This window comes from Chionomys nivalis, chromosome 3 (genome assembly GCF_950005125.1).
Source record: "Chionomys nivalis chromosome 3, mChiNiv1.1, whole genome shotgun sequence".
Taxonomy (NCBI): domain Eukaryota; kingdom Metazoa; phylum Chordata; class Mammalia; order Rodentia; family Cricetidae; genus Chionomys; species Chionomys nivalis.
Genome location: NC_080088.1, coordinates 36,987,344 through 37,013,285, shown reverse-complemented (window position 1 = coordinate 37,013,285; position 25,942 = coordinate 36,987,344). Strand labels below are relative to the sequence as shown.

Below are 25,942 nucleotides of genomic sequence, written 5' to 3'. Positions count from 1 at the left end.
GGTACCATTAAACTTACATATTACTGATTTCTATAGCCAATCAGAATATCAGGGCAAGTATCTATGCCTTTAATTTTCATGTGAATTTGAACGGCAATTTTTTTTTTGTTTTTTTTTTTTTTTGTTTTTCGAGACAGGGTTTCTCTGTGGCTTTGGAGCCTATCCTGGAACTAGCTCTGTAGACCAGGCTGGTCTCGAACTCACAGAGATCCGCCTGCCTCTGCCTCCCGAGTGCTGGGATTAAAGGCGTGCGCCACCATCGCCCGGCTTGAATGGCAACTTTTTAGTGCACAAGCTGGAGGAGTTTTAGCTAGGAACAAGATGCGTCACTCATAGTTAGCACGGAATAGGCATTAATTCAATCAATAATAGAATTCCTAACAATTTCCTCTCATACTGAGTTTTTCGAATATCCCACTTGTGGTAAGTGCTAAACTGCTTGGGTGAATGGAGTTCTACAAAGACCGGAGAACCGACTGCAGCAGAAAGTTCCTGATGTTTTCACCATCAAGCTTACTGGGAAGAATCTACTTCTGAAGCTCCCAGAGAGGCCAGGTGGCTTTGTAGCCCTATATAAACACCATTCCTCCTCCCTTAATTTTATCATGAAAGGGAAAGTGACCTCAATCCTAAGCTCTAAGAATGGAGCTCAAAAATTACCTCCACCCAAACTGAACCCTTCTTCTAAAGACAAATATTTAGTCTCTGACCTCTCAATTCCCTCCCAATTTACAGACCACAACAATTACCACATTAAGTAAGAGAGCTAAGGAGTTTTTCCCAAGTATTCTATTAACGATCTGAGGGAACATATATTTGCCATCATCAGCTCGGCATAATTAAATACTTCACGAAAGATCTAGAAAATAGCATCTATGCAATGCTTTGTGTGAATTAATATATGGCTGATAATTATTCCAAACATAAAGCAATCTACTTCAGGCTGTCTTCTTTATGATTTACCTTTTATTTTATGTGCATATGTGTGTGTATGTGTGTGCATATGTGTATGCATGTATGTATGTGCTTCTGAACGTATGCACGTGTGCCATGTGAATGCAGGTGCCTGTGAACAGTAGGGAATGGCATCAAATCCTCCAGAACTAGAGGTACAGGTGTTGGTGAACCACCTGACCTGGGTGCTAGAACTGAACCTGGGTCCTCTTCAAGAGCGGCAAGTGCTCTCAACTACTGAGCCATTTCTCCAGCCTCCATATCTTGATCCTTAAGAGTGATATTAAAGTGTTTAAGTTCTGAGCTCATGTTACAATGTAGGGTCCTGAATATAAGGATCAATGGTAGAAATACTCGCTATGTGACTTTTTCAGGTAACGCCTAGCATGATCTAAAACATTACTATAGAATCCATACGAAACGTGGAAAATTGAGTTAGTTTTCCAATACCTTTAAAAACACAGTTCATCTCGACTTTTAAAGCAATGTTAAGAAAGCAAGATTTATCACAATAATAAAGTCAAGTGCCTCTCCTTCAGCATATAAAAACTTCAGCATACATCTTAAATTTTACATCTCTTACATATATCTTAAATTTTAGCTGAACTCGTTTATTTCACCTCATATAAATGCTGGCTCCTAAAAATCTTACCATGCTGTAAGTATAGACAAGAAAATGAGTCTGTTCCATTCATTTGTTTTACTGTTCATTATCAATTAACCAAACTAGGTCCTTGCAATAGTGACTTTTAGCTACAGTATGAGTTTCAGACTAGATCAAAGAATTGGAAAACAAAGCCTCACTTTGGATAAGGCAGGCTTTCTAAGAAAATTTAAGAAGACACACACAGGGGCTGTAGGTGTGGCATAGTGATCAAGAGCCCTTGTTGCTCTTGCAGGGGACCTTGGTTCCATTCGCTGCACATGCGTGGCAGCTCACAACCACCCTTACTCCAGCTCCAAAGTGTCCAACACTCTCTTTGAACTCTGCGGGCCCAGGCAGGCACACAGTGCACAGACATACATGCAGGCAAAATTGTCATACAAACTCAAAATTTCACATTTGAATATTCATACAGATTATTCAAAATATTCATAAACTCAGACAAAAGTAGTGTTACTGGCAAATCCCATATCAGCATGTATAAATTCAAAAAATACAAGAACCTTTCAGAAAAACATGCTGGATTCCAGATGCTGGAATAACTAACAGTTCCTGGGATGCTTTTTTCTTTCAAAGTTATGTTCCTTAAAACTATATTATACTTATATAATTATAAAACTATATATTCTTAAAACCTATGCTCAGTAGATGACAATTTTTCTTCCAAAATATGACCCAGATCCAGAAATGGATAAAGGAATATACATGATCCCAGTGAAAGAGAAAATAGGAAGCAGAGCATTATTTGTCATGCCGAATAAATATAGATAACTTGTAACCAGCTTTGGCTGAACTAGATCTCAAAGCATTTTGTCCTGTACAATAATTATAATCTTACTATAGCAATGCCTTGTATAGTTGTGGAGTATTGAGAGAGGAATCAGTGTTATACTTTTATATTTTTAGGACTTTCTGCATAATTTCAACTATGATGAATTTAATGCTTTGGCTTAAAGTTCTAACCAGATAATCTTCTGCAGCAATGGAAATACTACATATTTGTAACCCAAGTGTGCACTCACTATATAAAGCAACTGCCATATTTAAAGCATTGAACATCAAAGTCGCAAGCCTGGCTTGATGCATCATAATTAGTTGCTTCAGTCCTGAGCAGCTATGCTACCATGATTTAAAGGATCAGTCAGCCAACACTGTCTAGTTTCTACACTGTTCTTTCATAGGTCACAGTAGAATCAATATAACTGAATAATGATAAAAACATAAAAATGTCCTATATTTTCATTATTTTTATATAAAATAGAGCTGCTAAAAAGGTGACTTTATGTGGACATGGTGGCACACACTCCTAGCATTTGGGAGTCAGAGACAGGACTAACTCTGAGTTTGGGGCCAGCCTGGATCTACATAGCCAGGGCTAAATGATAAATAGACCCTGTTTCAGAAGAACAAAAACAAACAAAAGCTAAAGGGTCTGTCTTTCACAAGCTGAACAGAGAAAAGAGAATTTCATATGTGTAATCATGCAGCTGACTTTTATCCATAAAGATATATGATCCCCCAAATAAAAGTAAAATATTAGGAGATTACATGCATTTACAAAAAACAGGCAGAGATGCCCAAGACACTAGCACGTCATGGGAATGTTTACTCAGCCTTAAAGGCTGGAACAGTGCTCTGCTACAGTACAGATAAACTTGATACACCTGCTATTTCAGCCACAGAGGTATCATCGTTTATCACAAAAAAGTCTAGCAGCCTGCAAATAACAATTAGGCTTTTAGAAAACATGTTTAATAACTCACTTCTTTAAACAATATTTACCTCCTTTCAAAGCACATAGTTAAGCATATTCTCTTCCATGATAGGGAAAGCTTCTAACTGTTCTATGTAAAGGAAAACAATACAACTAACAAAGTTGGTTTTTTGAAAAGAGCTACTTGACAAAGTAGCTTTTCATGATGACTGTGAACCTGTGAAAACCATAAAAATGATAACAGAAATTAACCAACGTGAAGCCACAGGAACTGCCTCTACTCCTCAGTATGTCCCTTCACTTATCAGGATAGCTGCTTAAAGCATCTCTCTAGCCAACAGAAGAGAGTCTTTGTCAAGGAGGAAAGAAAAGATCTAATGTATTAGACAGAGTCATGACAATATGGGAGATATAAAATTCTCTGTCTAGTATATTTGAATATAAAAAAGCAAGTTTATACCTGTTCTTTAATCAAAAGAAGAACAAGGGTGTTGAAATGCTTCTTGAATTAAAAAAAAAAAACCTCTACTTTGTTAGAGCTGTGGAAGAATTTCATAAATCCAGTTTCATGAAGAGAGCTACTTTCTTGATTTATTTTTAACCCCTTTAATTGCATTCCACCAAGGAGGAGGAACAAAAGAAATAGAAATGAAGACAGAAGGAAGGGAGGGAGGAAGGAAGGACAGGAAAGGAGGAGGGAGAGAGAGGGAGAAAGAGAGAGAGAGAGAGAGAGAGAGAGAGAGAGAGAGAGAGAGAGAGAGAATGTCATTGAAGTAATGGGAATACAAATCTCAACCCAAGCTCCTCAGAGGCATGTGCAGAGCACACTGCCTGTCCTGACACAGTAGCACTTCCCAGTTGGAAATACTCATGGCAAGAAAATCTTGAATTTAAGACAATTCTTCCACTAATATAAATTTAGCACCAATAAGATGTTAGCAGCCCACTATAGCGGCACAAAAGCCCAGGGACATTTAGAGACACAACGATGTCATCTGGGATCTGGCAGAAGAAAGAGTTGAGCACACCTTTTCCAAGTCCTCCAGTTAATGAGGACTACCACCCAGGCTCAAAGTTAGGTCCAAAAACTTACTTCAGCGTATCAGTGGTTTCCTGTTCGCTGTCCTGCGTTGTATCCAAAGAAAAGGCATCAGACAGTTCTGAGGAGTTAGACTCTTGTTCATCCACGGGAAGTACCTGAATCCTCACAGGGCTGCTGGCAATCTCCTTCTCCCTCTGGATCCCCTCATCAGGAGGGCCGCTGGGAGTCTGTGGGCCTTTCTCAGATTTATCCTGGTCATCTTTGAAAGAAGACTGTTTAACTTCCCCAAGAGATGACTTTCCTGAGATATTGAATAAGTTCCCAAGAAACTGAAGAAAGCTTTCTTTCGGCTGTCGCTCACTTTCTCCCATTTTGATCTCTGATGTGGAATTAGAAAGGTCATTTGGCTTTGAGTGATCCTCCAGCATTGGAAGACTGGCAGGCTGCTCCGCATGGTTCCTTCTGTCCTCACCTTGGGGAATCTGAAAACAAAATAAATTGCCATCATCATTTACAAAATAACATAGACAAACTGAAGCTAGTGTATGACAGAGGCCAGGGACACATGTGTGACCCTAACCCTAGGCTTGTTTCTTCATGCTGTTTACAACCTTCTTAGATCAGAGTCAGAGCAGATTAAACAAAGCTGTACATTACCATCACAAAGGGAGACATATAGCACTCCAACACCCCAAACAGGAGTAACCAGTCTAGGTTTGGAAGAGGTGACAGAAGCCTCTCGAAGGAAAGGGAACACGTGAAAAGAACTTAAAAGTTGACTAATGTCTGTCTCTGTCTCTGCCTCTTTCTGTGTGTCTAGTGAGGCATTAGCTTTGAAGGAGTTTACGATAACTGGAAGTGAATCAGGATTCAACCCTGAGAAGAGTGAGCATGCAGAGAAGGGGCAGATCATGGCAAAGCTTACAGGTACTTAAATATGTCCTTTACCACTGTAGAGCTACCGGGTAGTGCTTCAAACACTGAGTAATTAGACAAATAAACCCACCCTGACGGTATCATTTCATCATGATATTAATTCATGATACTGTTGTATTATGCAAAACTGTTCCCCTAGATGGAAAAGACACACTGAGACCCTCCATGGTAAAACAATAAGTCCTGATAGGGAATAACATGCAAAAGAAGGAATGCATTGGGCATTCTTTGAAGACACTGAACATCTTTAGAGGCATTTGACCTGCTTAAAATTCAACTGTCAGTAAAGCACACAAACATTCATGTAAGCTGTTCAAGCTAAGATTATACCAGGAGTGCCTAGACTGTGTTGGCATTTCACCTCACATTCTTCCAGGCTTCCAAAAAGCTTTAGGCAAATGTGCCAACTCACCCTGTCTTCTTAACATGCTTGCTTACATAGCTGCATACCTGGAAATGGAATGCACGCCCAAAAGTATCTGTCACTCACCTCACTGTGCTCAAGAGTCCTCATAAAAAGGAAACTCAAGTGTGAGTCAGGAAAAGATCAAGCATCAAGGTAAAACCACCCTAGGGGACTGCACGCTCACACAACAAAGTTTTGTAAGAAGCTGGTCTTCAAGACAGCAAAGCTACTGTGATGATTTATGTCATCTGTTCGCCTCAGTCCATGTTCTAATCCAAGTCCAAAACAGCTTAAAAGGGAATTTCACTAATCACTTAGCAAATATACTGGGAGGCCTTGAAAATAATGTCAAAAACATGATGATGAGCAAAATGATTTCAAGTCAGTATTTTAAGTCAATGGTCACCTTGGAAGTAAGATTGCATTTTTTTTTATCAGAGTATTTTTCTGTTATATCACGTTAGAACTACATATAACTTGTACGCCTCTACTGTTGGAGTACACCAGCCTTCCAGAGTCTTTACAAGGCTCATCTTCTAGTGCTTTCCTCTGCGATTTGAGTCCATGCACCACTCACCCTGTGGATGCATACAGCCTGCGCCCGCCGTTAGGTCAGTGGAGCCCTCACCTCAGCTGCCTCGTGATTTAGCAAAAGACATGCTAGTTCACTCACGTGTATGAAAGACACTTTTTTGTCCTTTGACTACTTTATTTTATCCATTCTAATTTTTGAACAGGTTATTTCTTCCTCGGCCAAAACGAGCCAGCCCTGTAATCTGTGCTGGAACTAGCGTAAAGGACTGCCTTTCACTCACTCATGGCCACTTGAAGAACGTGAGCTATGGGCCGCTGAGTATTACTAAGATGCTTGAGATTCGCAAAAGAATCAATGCTTGCTTCTCTTCATTTTCAATTTTCAGCTTCTAGGATTTCAGCAATGTCTTTAAATGTCTCAGTTGCTTAGTTTTCCTCTCATAATCTTCTGAGAATTTTTTTCTCAGTAATTAGAAGATTCTCAACAAGGGAGTTTCTAAATTTAGAAACAAATGTGAACAAGCAAGAACATTTAGCTGAAACACCTACAATAAAATCTGCATTTCTATAGTTAAAATTTCAGATCTGATCTAAAGCAGCTGTTCTTTGCCATGGGCCTGGAAAACAATGAAGCTAGGCCAACCACAGGCTCTCATTAGGTGGGGCCCACTTCCTTCTGCCAATAGGCCTGTTTACCATTGTTCTAAGGAGTCAACAGAATAAAAGCACTCAGATTCAAGCAAACAATAACTAACATTAATTCCAGTTATGCACAAAGATACAGTTCTTCTACATTTAATATATAACTGCAATGAGGAAGACATGTGTTTTTAGAATTTTTATTTTTTAACATAGTAGGTTGTGATGTTGTGTGTCCTTTGTTTAAATTCATAGATCTACATACACTCTGTTGCATGCAGTACAAGGAAACAGAAGAAAGCACTAGCTGTACTGGTTATGATTAGCTATGGTCTTCAGAAAGTTGACAACTGAGCAAGATGCTGATCACTGGGGATGAGGGAGTTGTAAGCAAAGGGAGGGGCACAATGGAGGACCTTGCTAACTTGAGGAGGGGTAGAGACTCCCTATATAAAGAAAATGACATTTCAGCTTTTCAGAGCCAAGGTATGACATGTGAAACACGAATGATGTGTGTTAAGAGTGTGATAGAAGACGGAAGGACAGAAAGAAAAAGGAACCAATGACAGAGCACTGAGATTGGCATAAAAGACTGAAAGTCATGAAAAGAAGAGACCAGGGAGGTCTGTGGAAAACACCAAAGCCAGACTAAGTTGTTCCCTCCAGGATATTGGTCTTCAGACAAAGGACAAAGTCCTTTCTGAAAGCAGAAAGTAGTAGGAAATGCCAAGACTACAGCCAGACTACAACAAGATGACTATCCTCTGGCAGATCTCCTGGGATTTTTGATTTCCTTTTCTTTCTGCCTAAACCATCTTCCCTAGGCTATGTTTAACTCACCCTCCTCGACTCCTTCAAAACTCTTCTATAGGTCTTGCTGTCACCATCTGAAATAATTAGCTAAGTCCTCTATTCTGAACCGACCTAATTCTTTTCTCTATCTTTATTCTCCATTTACTAGTAAACATACATGTGGCATACATGCAAGTGCACGGGTGCGCGCACGCGCGCGCGCACACACACACACACACACACAGTTTCTTCCTTTAGAAAATAAGACCCACACATGTAGATAGCTCTTTCATTCATGGGAACATTTCTAGGTCCACTGAACCATGTCTATGATGTGAGATTCGCCCCGTATTCTGTGAATGTGTTTTAATATTATGGTTAATAAAGAAGCTGCTTTGGCCTATGGCAGGGCAGAATAGAGCTAGGCAGAAAAACTAAACAGAATTCAGGGGAAAAGAAGGCTGTGTCAGGGGAGAAGTCATGTAGCTGCTGAAAACTTATTGGTAGGCCACGGCCTCATGGTGATGCATAGATTAATAGAAATGGGTTAAGATGTAAGAGCTAGCTAGAAATATGCCTGAGCCATCAGCCAAACAGTGTTATAATTAATATAGTTTCCCTGTGATTATTCGGGTCGGGGCAGCCGGGAAACTAACATGAAGTCTCCATTTATATGTCTAAGAGATGCTCGGATTTTTGTTGGAATATAGAGGATAAACAGACTATGAAAATCTTTCAGTATGTAACTAGTCAGCTTTAATTGCTCAGAAGTTTGTGAGTCCATTTCTAAACTCAAGGTGTGAGGCAGTGAGTAAGTTGCAACAAAACAGGAAAAGTCACAATACAGAAAGAAATCTTTGAGACTTTAAACCAGGAAGAGTAACCAATTGTCTTTTAAGTTCCAAGACAAAATTAGCCTTTTATTCCTGATGCATGGGGAGCTCTGCACTTGTGTGTGTGTGTGGGGGGGGGCAAAGGCTAGAAGGTTATAGAAATTAAAAGTGATGGGACAAAGTGAGCAACTCCTAGTAGGTGCAATAAAGGGAAAATATTAGCCTTAGAGAGAAGTAAGAATGTTTGTCTTTGAAGTAAAAATAGAGCTAAAGCCTGGACAATTCTCTGTGTGGAGAATTTTGTAAGCACAAGTCGTTATGATGTCAGGAACAAGACAGAGGAGATAAGGAACAAAAAGAGAGGCTTGGGTGAAGGTGGGACTTAAGCCCCTCAAACAAAGAACACTTGGAAAAATATTTCTGGAGAATGTAAGCAGAAATCAGCAACAGATGGGAAAAACAGCAGTTAGTTCAAGGTAAACTTTAAACTATTTATTTATTAAAAAATAATGAAAAGGACACTATGTTTGGATCTGGCCAAGAAAATATACTCAAATTTCTGTCATTGTGAAATCCACATTCTAGTGATACACGAATTTTTAATAAATCTAATCAGCATTGCCATCTTATTTAATAGACGGTAGCACGTGGAGGGCTACACCGACAGTAGGCTAGCATCGTGAGGATGTTGGGACTCTTACCAAATGAAGATACTGTATGGAAAAGAAGGTGACGACACTTCCTTCAAGATCTTGCTTGGTCCTCCTTTCCACACAGTGACTGCCTTTTTTGCCCACAACCAGGACAGGCCTTCAGAACACTGACAGTTCCTCTACACTCTCAACTCCAGGAATCTACACTCACTTCTCTTCTACCTCCTGACCCTCTTTTTACCACAGTCATCCTAATTCTGACTCTTAAACCCCGCAAACACAAGCGGCCACTCATCCAGTTGCCACCTTTGCAACTCTGACCCTACAGATATAGACGGGCCCATCAATCATACCAATTCTCCGGCCTCAGAGCAACCTCTGTCCTTCAATTCTTATTCTCTTTCAGTTCTCACAAACATTTTCATCCTCTCCGCCCCGTTGTCAGGTACAGCCAGGACCCTCAAATCCTTTCTCGGTTCTTGGTTACTTTCTACTGATCTCTAGGCACTCCTGACCATGGGAAATGCAGTTTGTCTTTCACACATCAGCGAATGAATGGCAGCTTAAAATGAGGCAGGGCTTCACCAGGACGCCTTTCAAATCTTTCTCACAGTCCTTAGACTAAGCATTTGTTATCCACTCACACTTAGATAAGACCTGCATTCTATATGAAGATCATTCCCTCATAGTCTGGACTTCACCTCTCCTCCACCTGCATAGTGGCCTCTGACCTACTGTCTCTAGCTTTGCGTGCAAGGAGGGAGGAAGGAAAGACTGCCCCTCCACACACGGATTCCTCTATTGGGCACTGGTTCATCATCCCCAGTATCTCCTTGGGAAGCCCAGTTACTCATTTACCATTCAGTACGCCTCTACCAAGCAGAAGTCTGTGCTCAGACACATACATATTCTCTTTTCTCCTCAGCACCAGTATCCTTAAGAAGGCATTACTAACCCTAACATCCTCTCTTCCTTTCCCTACAACAATCACTGCCTACACCCCTGCAAGCTAACCTGTTCTCCAGTCATGCTCTGACCATGCTTCGTCAAAGATACTGTCTCATGGGCCAACTCAATGGACTCCTTTCCCTCTGCGTTGAGATGATATGCATCTCAAGAACGAGACAGAGACTCTGACTTTGGTTTCTGTAACATCATTCTGCAGCTTGCCTTCCTGTTTGATGATTCTCTTCACACTCTTCCAGATGATGTCTGTAGCTATCTCTCATATAGCATTTCCCTCTGGGCCAGCCTGGAAGCCCAATACTTTTTTTTTTTTTAAAGATTTATTTATTTATTATGTACACAGTGTTCTGTCTTCATGTATGCCTGCAGGCCAGAAGAGGGCGCCAGATATCATTACAGATGGCTATGAGCCACCATGTGGTTGCTGGGAATTGAACTCAGGACCTCTGGAAGAGCAATCAGTGCTCTTAACCTCTGAGCCATCTCTCCAGCCCCTGGAAGCCCAATACTTTGATGCTCTCCCCGGGAGATCTCATTTTCCATTAACTCAACCAATCAGCTGATCTTCATGTATGTATTCTCAGCTCAGACTCCTGAGATATGAGCCTGTACACCTGACTGTCTATCAGGCACTTCTCTCCATGTAAGGCTTCATTGAGACCTTAAAGGCAACACTTCCGGAAGTGAACCTGACTATTTTATACCTTCACTGTTCCATTTTCTCTGAACTACAAAACCTTCCCGTGGTGTTAAAGTTAGAAAAGATCTGCAAGTCTCCTCCCCTAAAATAGTGCTGGCTGTAACCTACTTCCTTCACTCCCTTTTTGTCTCCGTTGTTCCCCAGTTCAGACAAAAGTCACAGAAATCTTGTAGACGTTAAATCTCAACATTCTTTAAGTTAAAAAGACCCTAAATATAAAAATAGAAGGAAACAGTATATGTATAGTAATATAAGCTTTAATCCCATCACTCAGAAGGCAGAAGCAGGTGAATGTCTATGAGTTCAAGACTAGGCCAAGGCTACAGAGTTGAGACTTTATCTCCAATAAATAAATAATAACAATTGATGGAGGTAGGTCTTGTATTAATCTGTTGCTTTCATTGCTTAATTAATAAAGAAACTGCGTAGGCCCATTTGATAGGCCAACCCTTAGGTGGGTGGAGTATACAGAACAGAATGCTGGGAGAAAGAAGCCGAGTCAGTGAGTCGCCATGATTCTCCCATTCCATACAGATGCAGGTTAAGATCTTTCCTGGTAAGCCAGCTCGTGGTACTACACAGAATATTAGAAATGGGTTAGATCAATATGTAAGAGCTAGCCAATAAGAGGCTGGAACTAATGGGCCAGGCAGTGATTAAAAGAATACAGTTTCCGTGTAATTATTTCGGGTAAAGCCATGCGGGCAGCCGGGTGCCGGGGACGCAGCCCCGCCGCTCCTTATTACAACAAACAATAATAAAAACTTTAAAAGGAAGCTAGAATAAAAGGAAACAACTTTGAACACATCGTTTCTTGCAGTGTGTATGTATAATATGTGTATGCGGTTTACGTGCATGTGTGCACATGCTACATGGGTGTGCTACAGCCAGAGGCGGCCATCAGGTGTCCTGCTCCATTTCCCTCCACCTTATTCCCATTTCAGGCAGGACTTCTCACTGTATCTGAAGATAGGCTGGCAGCTAGCAAGTTTCAGTGATGTGCCTGTCTCTGCTTCCCGTAGTGCTGGGGTCACAGTATATGATTGGCCAAGACTGGTTTTTTTATGTGAGTACTGGGGATTCAAACTTAGGTCCTCATGCGTGCACAAGTACTCTTATCAACTGAGATATCTCCCTAGTTCCTGAACATATTATTGCTTATACCTAGTACCCTTTGGCAGGAAAAGAAGATCAGAGTATTGTGTGTATAACCCCTAGATCAGGACTACACATTAGGCTATAATAGGCACGTTGGTACATTTTACCATAGACAATGAAATGAGAGAAAGGAAGAAAAATGGAATATTGAGAAAAGTCATTCCTTCTTATTACACTACAGAGGTTTCTCCAGTCTGAAAAGAGTCTAATGTTCTAGAATTAATGACTGATGCCTTTGGGGCAAAGTTATTTACATACATCTATAGTGTAGACATACTTCAGACTCAGTTTTCATTTTAACAAAATTCTTCCTAACAAGTAGCAACCTCCTACATCTATAACAGGTTGGGCCTGTTGCATGTCAAACCAGATGCCTTAGAACACACACCCAGTACCCAGAAACTCCATGATCCTGAGGTCACAGACCAGCACAGGCAGCCAATAGTGTTAGGCTCCTGCGATCTCTTGGTTGAACAGTGACAAAAGTGCATTCTCTGCCCGGGCACCCCAGCATTCTCTTCACAACAGTAGTGAGGAGGTAAAGGCTCTGACTTGGAGTTGATGTACACCTCCGGTATACATTCATTCTGAGTCAAGCAAAACCAATGCTTCTAACAGCCAGTTTCTATACTATTTAACCAAAACACATCACCAGCCTTTTAGAGATACATTTTTACATTTAAGCCACGCATTTTATGGCAAGAAAGCAAGATTTTTCCAAGTATCTCCTGTGACCAGCGGCACAGCTACAGACACCATCTCAGGCGGCTCTACAACACCTCTGCGAGATAAGGAAAGGACACCCTACAACAGAACAGTAAGCCGAGGTTCAGAGTGGCTGAGAATATTTTCCAAGTTTCAAACACATTATGAGAGAGGTGGGACTCAAGCCCAGATGTTTGGTTCCAAAGACTCTGTTCTTTCCATCCTCACACATGCCATTTTGAAACTGCTCCGAGGATGTGTTACAGTTGGCAGAGAACAAAAGTGGCTGCGAGGCTCCAGGGGACTCCACCACCAATGGGGAGTTCTGCTTTCATCTGTTTACATAGGGCGTTTCAGGGAAGATTGCAGCGGACGCAAAAAAAAAAGTGTTCCCACGCTCGAAAAGAGATGTTTCACAATTTTTATATTAAATTAGTATGATATTGTTATCATTTGAATGGATAGGAAAATAGCAAACTTTTATTATGACAGCACTATTTTACAAAATTGGTTCAGTAACTAAGTCTTTCCTACTAAGAAAACGTATCAAATTCTTTTTTTTTTTTTTTTTTTTGGTTTTTCGAGACAGGGTTTCTCTGTTGTTTTGGAGCCTGTCCTGGAACTAGCTCTTGTAGACCAGGCTGGTCTCGAACTCACAGAGATCCGCCTGCCTCTGCCTCCCAAGTGCTGGGATTAAAGGCGTGCGCCACCACCGCCCGGCTCAAATTCTTAAATTAACTGTTGTTTCACCCATGAAGGAAAGAAGAGCCATATACAAAAAAAATATTAACATATGCATAAACTGATGTATTCATTGTATGGGCCACCAAGACAGCTCACCATGTAAAGGAACTTGCCACCAAATCTGATGACCTGAGTTCCATATCTAGAGCCCACATGGTGTAAAGAGAGAATGAAATCCTGCAAGCTACCCTCTAATTACCACACTTGTACCATGGCACATGTATGCTGACACACACACACACACACACATTACTTATATGCGTAGAAGATCCTCCTAAATTTCTAACATTGTTAGCTACCTTTAATGCTTGCATCCAAATCCCAGTATGATAATTTTTCTCCCTTCACAGCCCACACTCCAAATAAAACCACAAAAATAGTATACAACATGTCTGAAGATACTGAGATTTTTCAGGCAGGTGGAATCTGAGATTTCAAAGATACATGTATGAAAAAGGTCAGGAATGCTAGTAATCAAGTCTGAGCCTCCCAGGGAACAGGAAATTAGGTAAAGACCTGAGAGTTAAAGGTAAAATCAAGGATGGCAAGGTATCATCTTGGATGACTGACACCAAGGAAGCAGAGGCACCTTCAGCATCCATGTGAAACGTGAGATGTTATTTGGTCCAGAGAGAATCGGTGACATAAACGAGAAGGAAATAGCCAGAGGTAGAAGGTAAAGCCAGTGTAATAAAGTAAAAATAAGACAAAAAGCTTTCCGAAAGAGATAAGGTTTGGAAGATGAAGTGTTTGAGCTGGCTCAGGAAACTGAGAACAGAGAACAAGAGGCTATGAGTGTGGGTAGGAACGGGTCATTACGTGACCTTAAATGGACTGCTTTTCCGGAATGGCCCTCATTCACTAAGGAGCCATAGAAGCATCCCTGACATGCAACAAATATAGCACTGAGCTTCCCGAGTCTGGTCTAATGGCACTAAAGGAAACACAGGAGTCAGACTAGAAAACTTTAGGAACTGGAAGTGTTTTAAGGCAGACTTCTGTTGGTAGAGACTACTTGTTTGTTTCCTGGCCGCCCAGACCTGAAATAATCACACAAAAACCACATTAATTGCAATACTGTTTGGCCAAGAGCTTAAGTGCATTTCTAGCTAGCTTTTACATCTTAAATTAACCCATTTCTATTATTTCATATTTTACTATGAGGCTTGTGCCCCACCAGTAAGGTTCTAGCTGGCGGCTGGTGTCTTTCTCCTTTGATGGTGTCTTCTTGACTCCACCTACTCTCTCTCTTCCTCTATCTGCATGGAATTCCTGCCTTGCCCTATTCTGTGTTGCAATAGGCCCAAAGCAGCTTCTTTATTAATCAGTGCTATTTATAGCATACAGAGGGGAATCTCACATCAGACTTCCTTCCATATGAAACTTCTGAGTAAAATGTAGGAGCTGATTCTCAGAGACTACTGCTGTCAATTACATATAAACAAGGAGAGCTGAGGCACATGAGAAGGAGCCAACAGAGAAAAGGGCTAGAAGCAGACAAGGTAGGATAAAGAGAATGCAGGAAGGGAGGCCACCAATATCACCAGCACAGGGCATGGGGTACAGACCTTCATGAATTCATCTTTGAAGGGAGGCAGGGAAAGATATGCTCTGATTGATAAGGGGCATACATAACATGTATTCTATCTTTTAAATAAAACTGTGGAGTACAGTAATATGCTAAGGGTACAAGACAATGGCATGATGAGGACTAAATATCTGATAGGTTTTTGCAGCTAAAACAAAAATTCCAAATGACGTAACAGAAATACGTATTCCAGGAGACAAATTAGAAATAGCATTAGAAATAGCTCACAATCTTAGAAAAACTGAAGGGTTTGTACTACATATAAACAACATTTTAAGGATTAAGAATTTAATGATGCCCAAATATACTATAAAACTATAAATGTAATTATTCAAAAGTAAAATAAATTTTTGTACCTCAAACATTTCAGGCAACATCATTGGCATCTTGACTTGATATCTCAATGTCAAATACAAAGTGAGATATAAACGACTATGTCAACGAATCATACATGTTATGTTCCAGATTGCAGAGGGAAACTGCTGTACATCACCCCCCCCCCCATTACAAACAGCATACAGCTCAGATGAGCAGGATGGAAATCCGATGAGAAATGTCACACTGCACTGCAGTGGACACTTCAGAACACTGGCGATGAGAAATGAAACAGTATGCTTCAGGTCACTTGCTAAATGAAAACTCTCCAATTGAAACTGCCCAAAATAACAATAAAATAAATACTATTGCTAGCCTTTTTCAACTGTTTTTATACTCAAGTCATGTGACTGATGGTGGTATTAGCAATACACATGGGGAGAGGAAGTGACCCAAGTGTGTGAAGGCCTGAGTGAACTCATGTTGTTGACATGGACATGGCTTTATCAGGGACCCTACAGCTTCAGACCCCAGGGAATGGCAAAGCTTTCTCCCTTGGGAGAAGCAAAGAGGAATGGTGAAGCCTCTCTCTGGGGCCTAAGTCGGAATGTTGACAGTGTGTACTGAAAATGTCCACCATAGTTTTCTCCCTCAGATACTCACAGTCTGAAGACTGCTCCCCTGCAGAGGTCACTCGTTCTGAGATTAGCTAAACCTGCCTCTTTGATCCAGCTTTTGACTATACACCCCGGCTCCTTGTTCACCTGTGTGCAATAACTCCATCCCCTTGATAATCTGTATATAATAAGCTTCCTTTCTATTCAGCTGTATAAAAGAAACACACTGGTCTCTGAGGTGCTGCAGCTTCTCCATCTAAGAGTCAGTCCACCTATTTCCAGCTTCTCTGTGTGTCCTTCTGTACATCTTTTCTTCATTCCCTTGCTGTCCCAAGTCAGGTCCATTCCCGGAGCCACGCTAAAACTCAAATATACATACTTGTTTTAATCCTTCTTAGCAGTCATCCCTAAAATATAGGTCCATGTGAACAGACTGAAGAAACCAAACTAGTGGTTTCCAGAGGGTTGAGAACAGAGTGAGAGTATGTGCACATGTGCGCGCACGAGAGAGAGAGAGAGAGAGAGAGAGAGACAGAGAGAGAGACAGAGAGAGAGAGACACAGAGAGAGACACAGAGAGAGACAGAGACAGAGAGAGACAGAGAGAGAGACACAGAGAGACACAGAGAGAGACAGAGACAGAGAGAGACAGAGACAGAGAGAGACAGAGAGAGAGACAGAGAGAGAGAAACAGAGAGAGAGAAACAGAGAGAGAGAGACACAGAGAGAGACACAGAGAGAGACAGAGAGAGAGACAGAGAGACAGAGAGACAGAGAGGTAGAGGGGGGAGAAGTGTGAGAGAGAGACAGAGAGAGATAGAGAAAGTGAGACACAGAGAGAGAGACAGAGAAAAACCATGACTGAAAAATAAAATTTTATGGAGCACCGGGTAGTGGGTGGCACACACCTTTAATCCCAGCACTCAGGAGGCACAGACAGGAGGATCTCTGTGAGTTTGAGGCCAGCCTGGTCTGCAGGAGCTAGTTCCAGAACAGGACTCAAAGCTCCAGAGAAACCCTGTCTAAAAAAAACAAAAAAGAAAGTCAGACAGGCAGACAGACAGAAAATAAGAAAGAAAGGAAGGAAGGAAGGAAGGAAGAAAGAAAGACAAAGACAGACAGAAAGACAGAAAGAAAGAGAAACAAGTTTTATGGAGCATAATGTTCCTGCAAAGAGTGCCCTGTGTCATTTCTATCATGGATGAATTGGATGCCCCATAAGCAAGCAACCCTGAATAATCTCATGACTATGAGTAGCATTTATGCAACTAACCCCTGGGTGATCAAACTTAAACACTAGGAATGCAAAGAAGACTGTTAGAGCCAGTCTCTGGAGATAGAAGATTGGACTCCTGGAAATTAAAGGTTGACTTTATCCAAGTCTGCTGACTGAAAGTATAGGTGGTGGGTGGGTGTAGGGAGAGTAGGGAAATAAGCAGAGACCAAGAGAACAGGAAACCAAGAAAGTAGGAAGGGCTGATGAAGATCCACAGTGTAGAAGCAACAAGCAGTTGGGAGATGGGTTAGATAGGAATTGGTCGTCAAAGAATCCTCAAAGTTTGAAATCTCAGAAGAAGCTATGAAACAAAAGGGTAAAATTTCAAGCATAGCATCAGAAGTGAGAATCTTGTGCAGGTAAACTCTCAGTGACTAAATAAGAGAGAAAAAGTCACAAAGCCCATGCCACAGTACATCAGCAGGGTGGACAAGCGTTGTCCACAGAAGAGAAGTAGGTGGAAGAAGTTAGAAAGCCCGAGAGTGGAGTTAGGCATAACGATGCATATTGCAATCCCAACAGTCTGAGTGGGGACCACAGACATCGTCTGTGTTACATAGTGAGACCCTGACTAGAAAAAATATAAATCAGCAAAAAGAAAAAAAAAACAACAACATTGAGCAAGATTTAGTAGCCAAACTTAAGCATGTGACAGGGATCCTCACCTATTTCAATAAAGCAAAGACCACTTCCACTTTCACTGAGAGAGCAGGAAGAATGCACGCCTTAGCTTTCTTAGTGTAGGACACGAAGAGTGTATAAAATTTTCAACATGTTAAAAAAAAAAGTACATGCAACCGTAACAGAAAATTTAGATAACTTTCTATTCTTCTACTAGTAAGGTTAATTTAATCTAAAATACCCAGATGGAACCAACTGACTGACTGTGACAAATCAAATATAAATAAAGCAGCTGGTACCCAACGCCACAACTGTGGTGACAAAACTGTTCAAATAACTCCCCCAAAAATCCAATTTCCTAGAAAGCCACTTAGGAAAATTGAAAAGGTCAATAGTTTTCCGTCAGTCACTGGCAACTGTGCAGATGGGTAAATAGCTTGTACATTGCTGGGCTCGTTCTGTAGTGCCCGGCAGGCTTAAACATGAGCTAGCCAAACATCCCTCACACCGTAGCCCTGACATATTGTGAGGTGTCTTTATCATTCCAGAAAAGGCAACTTAATCTTTAAAATCTCCATTGGAAAAGAGACGATAAAATTCATATGCTGATTTAGATATTTAAAGACACAGGCACCAACATCTAAATGCCTCAACTGACGCTCACACTGCAGCCAGTGCAACCTTCTCAAAGTTCGCCCACATCCCATCTCACGGAGTCAGTAGAGGGCTAGGTTGGATACCCTAACAATGTAAAATAAGCATGCTCTTCTATACACATAAAACGAAAACCTAAAAGGAAAAATATGCAGAAATGTAAACTGTCCTTGGTGTTATACCGTATAATGTATAAACAATCATTTAAACCATACCTTTACTGCTTCTGATGAAAGCGTATTTCCCTTTTTCTGGGGTGAGCTCATGGGTTCATTTTCAACACTGAAAAACAAAAACCACAGTGTCTTCTGAAATTAAAATTCTTCAACACATACAGTTTATTTAAAACAAGAATTAAAAGGTCATTAATCTGCAATGATCGGAGAGTCCTGGGAATAGGCTGATTGGAATCTACGCTTGGAAAAGCACATTCAATCTTGCTCACCCAGGCTTCCGAAACGTCTGTGAATGTATTATGTTACCTGTTGTCTTATACTGATGGTCACATCACACAACGGCAGGGCCAGACAAGGAGCTGGCACACCGCTAGTCTAATGCTAAAAAGTGCAAGCACTCTGAATGTTTATATTAAGGTTCTCCACAGCCTGATATTATTTTAATGTCTATGCTGAGTAATATTTCTATTCCGCAAAACATTATATAAACATATATAGTCTCACTCGGTGAATTCTGTGGCTGTTAAAAATTAGATGAGGAGTTATCTGGCCCCAAATTGTCTAAGACAGCACCTATGTAACTCAAATTTTAGGGCAGTCACTTTCAATGGTCTTGTGTGGAACATTCACACATGCCCCAAGAAATGACACCTGAAATTAAACTGCATTGCCCATAGCTACCAGGCAGATATACATCTTAAATCTAAATGCATCCATGTCTATACATTACTATGTTTTCACATTTTTCTAATCCTTGACAATCTGAATACCTCCAATGAAGACCATTATAACTGTCTTCCACGTATCAAGGAGAATGCTTGGTTTTTAGCATGTCAAGACAAGCAAGTCTGGGTCTTCACAAAACTCTATCTGGGGAGACTGGTGCACAGTCTTTAACAATGCCATCTGTTAAATGTTACAGCTGTTGAATGAACAATTACTATGGAGCAGAGAACAAACAATAGCTTTTGCATGCTCCACACAGTACCGCCCGGGGAGGTTTGAAGGCAGGGAGTCCAAGAATACAGTCAGTCCTTTTGGGGACCCATGTTTTGTTTGTTTTTAGTTGAACACCAGAGCACACAACTTGGGGTGAGCAGAGGGAATCCTGTAGCAGATGAGAATGAGAACAGAGGTTAAAGGATGCCACTCTATGAAGAACTGCTTCAACCCGTTTCAGAATGTGATCTTTCTTTGTCCTGACTTTGGTGTGAAGACTTTAGAACCCCGAGACGGGACAAGCATATCCATTCATGCATGCTCACTAGCAGTGTAGCAACAGAACTGCACCAGAAACTCAGATCAGATAGAGACCAATCCCAGAGCAGATGAGATGGGAAGAAGTAACTGTAGAAGTCGATAGACTTTTCTACCCATAAACCCAGTGCTGTTCTGGAGAATATCCAAGCAATTAACAGTGGTAGTCAAAGACAAGAGTAAGACAAAGGGCATCAGTACCTGGAAGAAAATCTGGACTATAATTTCCTAAATCCAAGAGTCTATGCAGGAATATAAGGACACGGATATACAGCTATGCCCTTAAATATTTCAAATGTTAAATATAAATATAATAAAATATTAATAAATTATTAATGTTAAATATAAATAAAAAGTAAATATGTAAAAAATGATAAGTATGCCAGCTGTGGGTTCAACACATGGAAAAGTCTATGGGCAGAAAAACAGAAAGTACTATTGACACCTCCCAACCATGCTCATGTAAGCAAGCCTAAATAATTTCAACATTCCCCAAAGAGACATGAAAGGAGAAGTAGTTAGAAAGGGGAAGGTGGGCAGCAGACGTGAAGAGGGAATAAGAGAATAATGTGGGGGTAAATGTAATCAAAGCACATTAGCTACATGGATGAAGTTGTCAAAAAGGAGAATGAATATTGAATACAGAACTGTAACATATATTACACAGAATAAGAATATAACAGTGATTACAGTTTTAAAGGAGAATGGGTTCTTTTAAAAAAGTTTTTACTAACCTTACCTGTTGTCACAAGGATATTAATATTTCACAGTTTTCTTTCTTTTTACTTTAATTACACATAACTGATACTAGTCTACTTAAGCTCAAGTAAAAATCAGCTCGGGATAATACTGACTGTGCTGACCCTGTAAATGAACCACAGAACTCTATCTTCTGAGTAACTAACTAAGCATAGAGCAACTACTTAATTTAATACCCCACTGTTGGGGAATATTATTTTAAGGCATATGGCTTTTGTTTATGTTGTAATTTGTTTAACTCAGTGAAGCTGTGATTCTTTGCCTGTCTAAAACATCTGATAAAGAGCTGATGGCCAATAGCAAGTCAGGAGCAAGAATAGGCGGGGCTGGAAGAGAGTATAAATAAGGAGAAATGAGGAAGCAGAAGCCTAAGAGAACAAAGAGAAAAGGACATCCAGGTGCCAAACACCCAGACACACAACCAGCCACGGAGAAAGAAGTAAAGAAAGGTATACAGGAATAAAGAAAGACGAAAGCCCAGAGGCAAAAGGTAGTCAGGATAATTTAAGAAAAGCTGGGGAGATGGCTCAGTAGGTAAGAGCACTGGCTGCTCTTCCAATGAACCCAGGTTCAGTTCCCAGAACCCACATGACAGCTCACAACTGTCTGTAACTCCAGTTCCAGGAGATCTGACACTCCCATATAGACATACATGGAGGCAAAATATCAATGCGTGTGAAATAAAAGAAAAAAAAAAGAAAAGCTGACAAGAAGCAAGCCAAGCTAAGACCAGACAGTCATAATTAAGAATAAGCCTCTGTGTGTGATTTATTTGGGAGTTGGATGGGAGGCCCCCCAAAAAGCCAAAACAGTAAAGTATTATACAACATTTTGGTGTTCTAATGTGGGCCCATATTTCCATGTAGATTCTCAAAGAGCTGGGGGGCAGGGAAGTACACGACTCTTTTAAGGGGCAGTGCTGTTCAGCCGGCAGAATAGAAATGAGCTAAGTAAGTAAACGAGCAAGCTAAGTAAAATCTGCTTGTGGTAACGCAGGTACCGGCTTCCATACCTAGGAAAGTTTAATGCCGTTCTCAGTAACACAGCTCTGACCAGCCCGCAAACTCTAGGCTTGGCTCTCATCACCCACCCGAGAGTGCGGGCAGCCAGCCGCTAAACACAGGGATGATTGAGGAATAGCTTTAACAGTTTGCTCCTGCGGTCAAAATTGGCTAAAGATACACAGTAAAGAGGTCCAGAGTAAAAACCTCTAACAGAAGCCAGGCGGCAGTGGCGGCACAGGCCTTTAATCCTTGCACTTTGATGGCAGAGACAGGTGGATCTCTGAGTTTGAGGCCAGGCTGGTCTACAAGAGCTAGTTTTAGGGCAGCTAGGGTTATGACACAGAGAAACCCTGTCTCGAAAAACAAAAAAACAAAACAAAAATCTCTAAACAGGTTTAAGTATGTTTTAGAATGTGCACAGGCTTAAGAAAATGGACAGGCGTTGAAAAAAATAAATGGATTAGAAATAATAAGGTCTTAAAGAGACGGTAAAAGTAAAAGAAAAAAGCCACATAAAGATGGAAAAAACACAGGGAGTCTGGTTTCTGTATTCTAGTGTGTTGGTTTTGAATTTTTTGATTGCTGAAAAGCACAGGGCAGCTGCTAAGAGACCTGGAATTGAAAGAGGGACTGTGGAAATAAACCAGCCTAGATAATTTAAAAATGCTTTAACTTTAAAACGTGAAAAAAATTTGTCAGATGGAAAGCAAAAATGCTTTTGAGGAGAGGTTTTGCTTTTCTTTCCACGTGGATTTGTCCCAGGTTAATTTGGATCTGGTTTGGTCAGGAGAGACCTCCTTAAACTTGACAGGTGATATTTATCAACATACATTATAAACTGGTCTTCTCGGGACTTGGCCATTATCTCAGATTTTCTCTCTGGGACCCTAAAAATACTGCACCCACATTCAGCAGGAAGAAGTCTAGAGAACATAACATCCACATTCACAAGAGAAAAGGGATGTAGGGCCGGGCGGTGGTGGCGCACGCCTTTAATCCCAGCACTTGGGAGGCAGAGGCAGGCGGATCTCTGTGAGTTCGAGACCAGCCTGGTCTACAAGAGCTAGTTCCAGGACAGGCTCCAAAACCACAGAGAAACCCTGTCTCGAAAAAAACCAAAAAAAAAAAAAAAAAAAAAAAAAAAGAAAAGGGATGTAGGTGGTCTTTGGCTATTTTGTGGGTCATGGATGTTTGTTATATTTAGGGGAATATAGGAACTTAAGATAAAAAGACAACTATTAGTCTCAGATATTTTTGCATTGGCATGGATTTGGGTATATGGGTGCGAATTCAAAGTCAATTTTATAACACTTTACATATGATTTTACTCTTGTTTAAAGGACTTTCGTATGTTGATAAAAATTTAAGTTTATTTTTGTTTCAACACACTGTATATGTTTCTACTCTTGTTTAAAAAATTTTTTGGCTGTACAATAGTGGTGCATGCCTTTAATCCCAGCACTCAGGAGGCAGAGGCAAGCAGAGCTCTGTGAGTTCAAGGCCAGCCTGGTCTACAGAGCAAGTTCCAGGACTCTTGCCATAGTTACTGAGAAACCCTGTCTCAAAAGTCAAAATAAAATTAAGTTTTTTTGTATATTGATAAAAATTTAGGTTTTTTTTTGTTACAACACACACACACACATATTTCTGCTCTTATTTGAGGTATTGTACCTAGGTTGTTCATTTAATAACATAAGGTAAAGTTCTAGTTTTTGAAAACTTTATGAACTATTTAGGATAATCAAGAAACACAGGTCAGTAGTTAGTCATCTATAACAATCAAATTTGCATATTTGCTAGGTATGTTTTCCAGATCATATAGAGATATATTTTAGATAGATAAATGGTCTTCAAATACGTCAAAGACCTATAGACTATGACATTTAATATGTTTTGTTAAAGTTTTTCATGACAATGACATACATCTGCTGGCTGGCAGCACCAATTTTCTTCAGAGAAGATACGGGCATTGAAGAAACTCCTTATGGAGTTTGCTACCATTGTGGCAAGGTTAGCCACTGAGCAACAAAAATGTGCTTGGCCTTTGATTGCTGACTATGTGCTGTGCAGACTGGACTTGCAGGACCCACAGGAAAGTGACTGCTGCACACTTTGCCAAAACAAGACAGGATGCTCATTCACTGTTCCTGCTTCACAGAAGAAACTGACAGACATTCTGCAGGACACAGAGTAAAGTGACTGACAAACTGTCAATATAGGCAAAACAGTCTTTTGAATTTCCTGCTTCATTGAAAAGTCTGCCAAATAATATGGGCCTGTAGGCTGAAGATGAATGTCCCAATGTTACAAAGGAACTTTGGGTGACTGGCCAGGCAGTCAGACATCTCTGTCATTTCTAGTGTTTTTAGAAGTTGTTTGCAGTGCATTTTTTGCTTATGTAAATAATACTATATTCTTCTGGTGCCTTTGATAAAGTTGAAGATGATATAATTATAGTTGCAGTTTTTCTTAGATAAGATAGTAAGTTAGGTATAAAATTTTGGATTTACTAAGATAGGATAGATTACAGAGTATTTTCATGAATTTACTAGACACCAAAGAATTGGAATTGAGTACACTGTGAATGTAATCTTTACTTGATAATTATTCTTATTCTACACAGGCTTACTATGTTAAAGTTAAAACTTTTCATTTTTGTTTAGAAAGAGAAAAGGACAAATGTTGGAGAATATTTTAAGGTATGTGACTTTTCCTTATGCTGCATTTTTTTAAAAAATGAAATGAAGTGAAGCTCTGATTCTATGCCTGTCTAAAACAACTCATGGTTTAATAAAGAGCTGAGTGGCCAATAGCAAGGCAAGAGCAAGGGTATGCGGGGCTGGCAGGTAGAGAGTATAAACAGAAGGAGAAAGGGAAGAAAAGGAGCAAGAGAACAAAGAGAGGAGGACATCAGGGGCCAGCCAGCTACACAGCAAGCCACAGAGGAAGAAGCAAAGAAAGGTACACAGAAATAGAGAAAGAGAAAAGCACAGAGGCAAAAGGTAGTAAGGATAACTTAAGAGAAGCTTGGCAAGAAACAAGCCAAGCTAAGGCCAGGCATTCATATCTAAGAATAAGCCTCTGTGTGTGATTTATTTGGGAGCTGGATGGTGGGCCCCTCAAAATGCCAAAAGAGTAAAACATCACACAACAACTCACTTCCAAAAATTTTCTTAAACTTCATTTCCAACATGCAGCTCTAACCTGCATGGACTGCATGTGGCCAAGATAAGCTTCATATGTATTACGACACAAAACTGAAAACTTACGTAAGATGTTATCAGAGTTTTCTTTTAACACATTTTAAATTTTGTCATTCAGATGTGCAGCTCTTATGCAGGAACTCTGTAATGACAAAGTCATGCTACAAAATCAAAAGGTCAGGCACACCTGAGTTTTGAGAGTCCTTCCTATAAAATATACTGTCCTTTTAAGACGGTAAATAAAACTAGTAAAAGTTACAAAAGCTCTGCTGAAAACACAGCTTCAGCCTTGTGGTTTGGAAGAAAATGGCCCCCAAAGGGAGTGGCACTATTAGATGTGGCCTTGCTGGAGTGGGTGTGGCCTTGTTGGAGGAAGTGTGTCACTGTGGGGGTGGGTTTTAAAGTCTTTTTCTCAAATTTCACTCAGTTTGACAGTCAATTTCCTGTTGCCGGCACCATGCCTGCCGGCTGCCACAGTGCTACCCACTATCATGATAATGGCCCGGAACTCTGAACTGTAAGACAGCCATCATAATTAAGTTGTTCCTTGATAAAAGTTGCCATAGTCATGGCATCTCTTTACAGTAATAGTAACCCTAACCAAGAAAGAAGTTGGTTCCAGGGACTGGGATAGGCCTGAACATGTTTTTGGTTGGAGGAATTTAAGACTTTGATACTTTGGATTTAGAAAGCAGAAGAATGCTTTAAGCATTGCTTAATGGGCGATACCAGCAGGAACATGGAAGACAGTGGTGCTAAGACTTATTTGAACTATGAGCAGCTCACCTTACTCAAGAGGTTTCAAAGGAGAATTTTTGTATGTTGCCTAGAGATCGTTCCTGTGATATTTTAGTGAAGAATGTACCTGTTTCTTGTCCTTATTTGAAAAGTCTGCCTGAGGCTAAAGTGAAGAGTTTTGGATTGACTCCCTTAGCAGAGAAATCTAAAAACAACTTAGTATAGATTTTGTGCTGTGGTTACTAGTGTTAACTCTAATGAAGATATATAATGAAAAGGAGTAAGCTCAGCAAAG

At 40.5% G+C, this 25,942-nt stretch overlaps 1 protein-coding gene across 2 annotated transcripts in view; it reads right to left on the bottom strand.

Moving 5' to 3' along the window:
• The window catches only part of Crybg3 (crystallin beta-gamma domain containing 3), a 117,695-nt gene that overhangs the window by 70,206 nt on the left and 21,547 nt on the right, over window positions 1-25,942 (bottom strand). For both annotated transcript variants that reach the window (XR_009056891.1, XM_057766026.1), the window contains exons 2-3: window positions 18,726-18,792; window positions 4,426-4,856 (exon numbers count right to left, since the gene is read on the bottom strand). Coding sequence is in view for 1 of the 2 variants with exons in the window: in XM_057766026.1 (XP_057622009.1) it covers window positions 4,426-4,856; window positions 18,726-18,792 (498 nt within the window). In the remaining variant the exon portion in view is untranslated. The remainder of the gene's footprint in view (window positions 1-4,425; window positions 4,857-18,725; window positions 18,793-25,942) is intronic.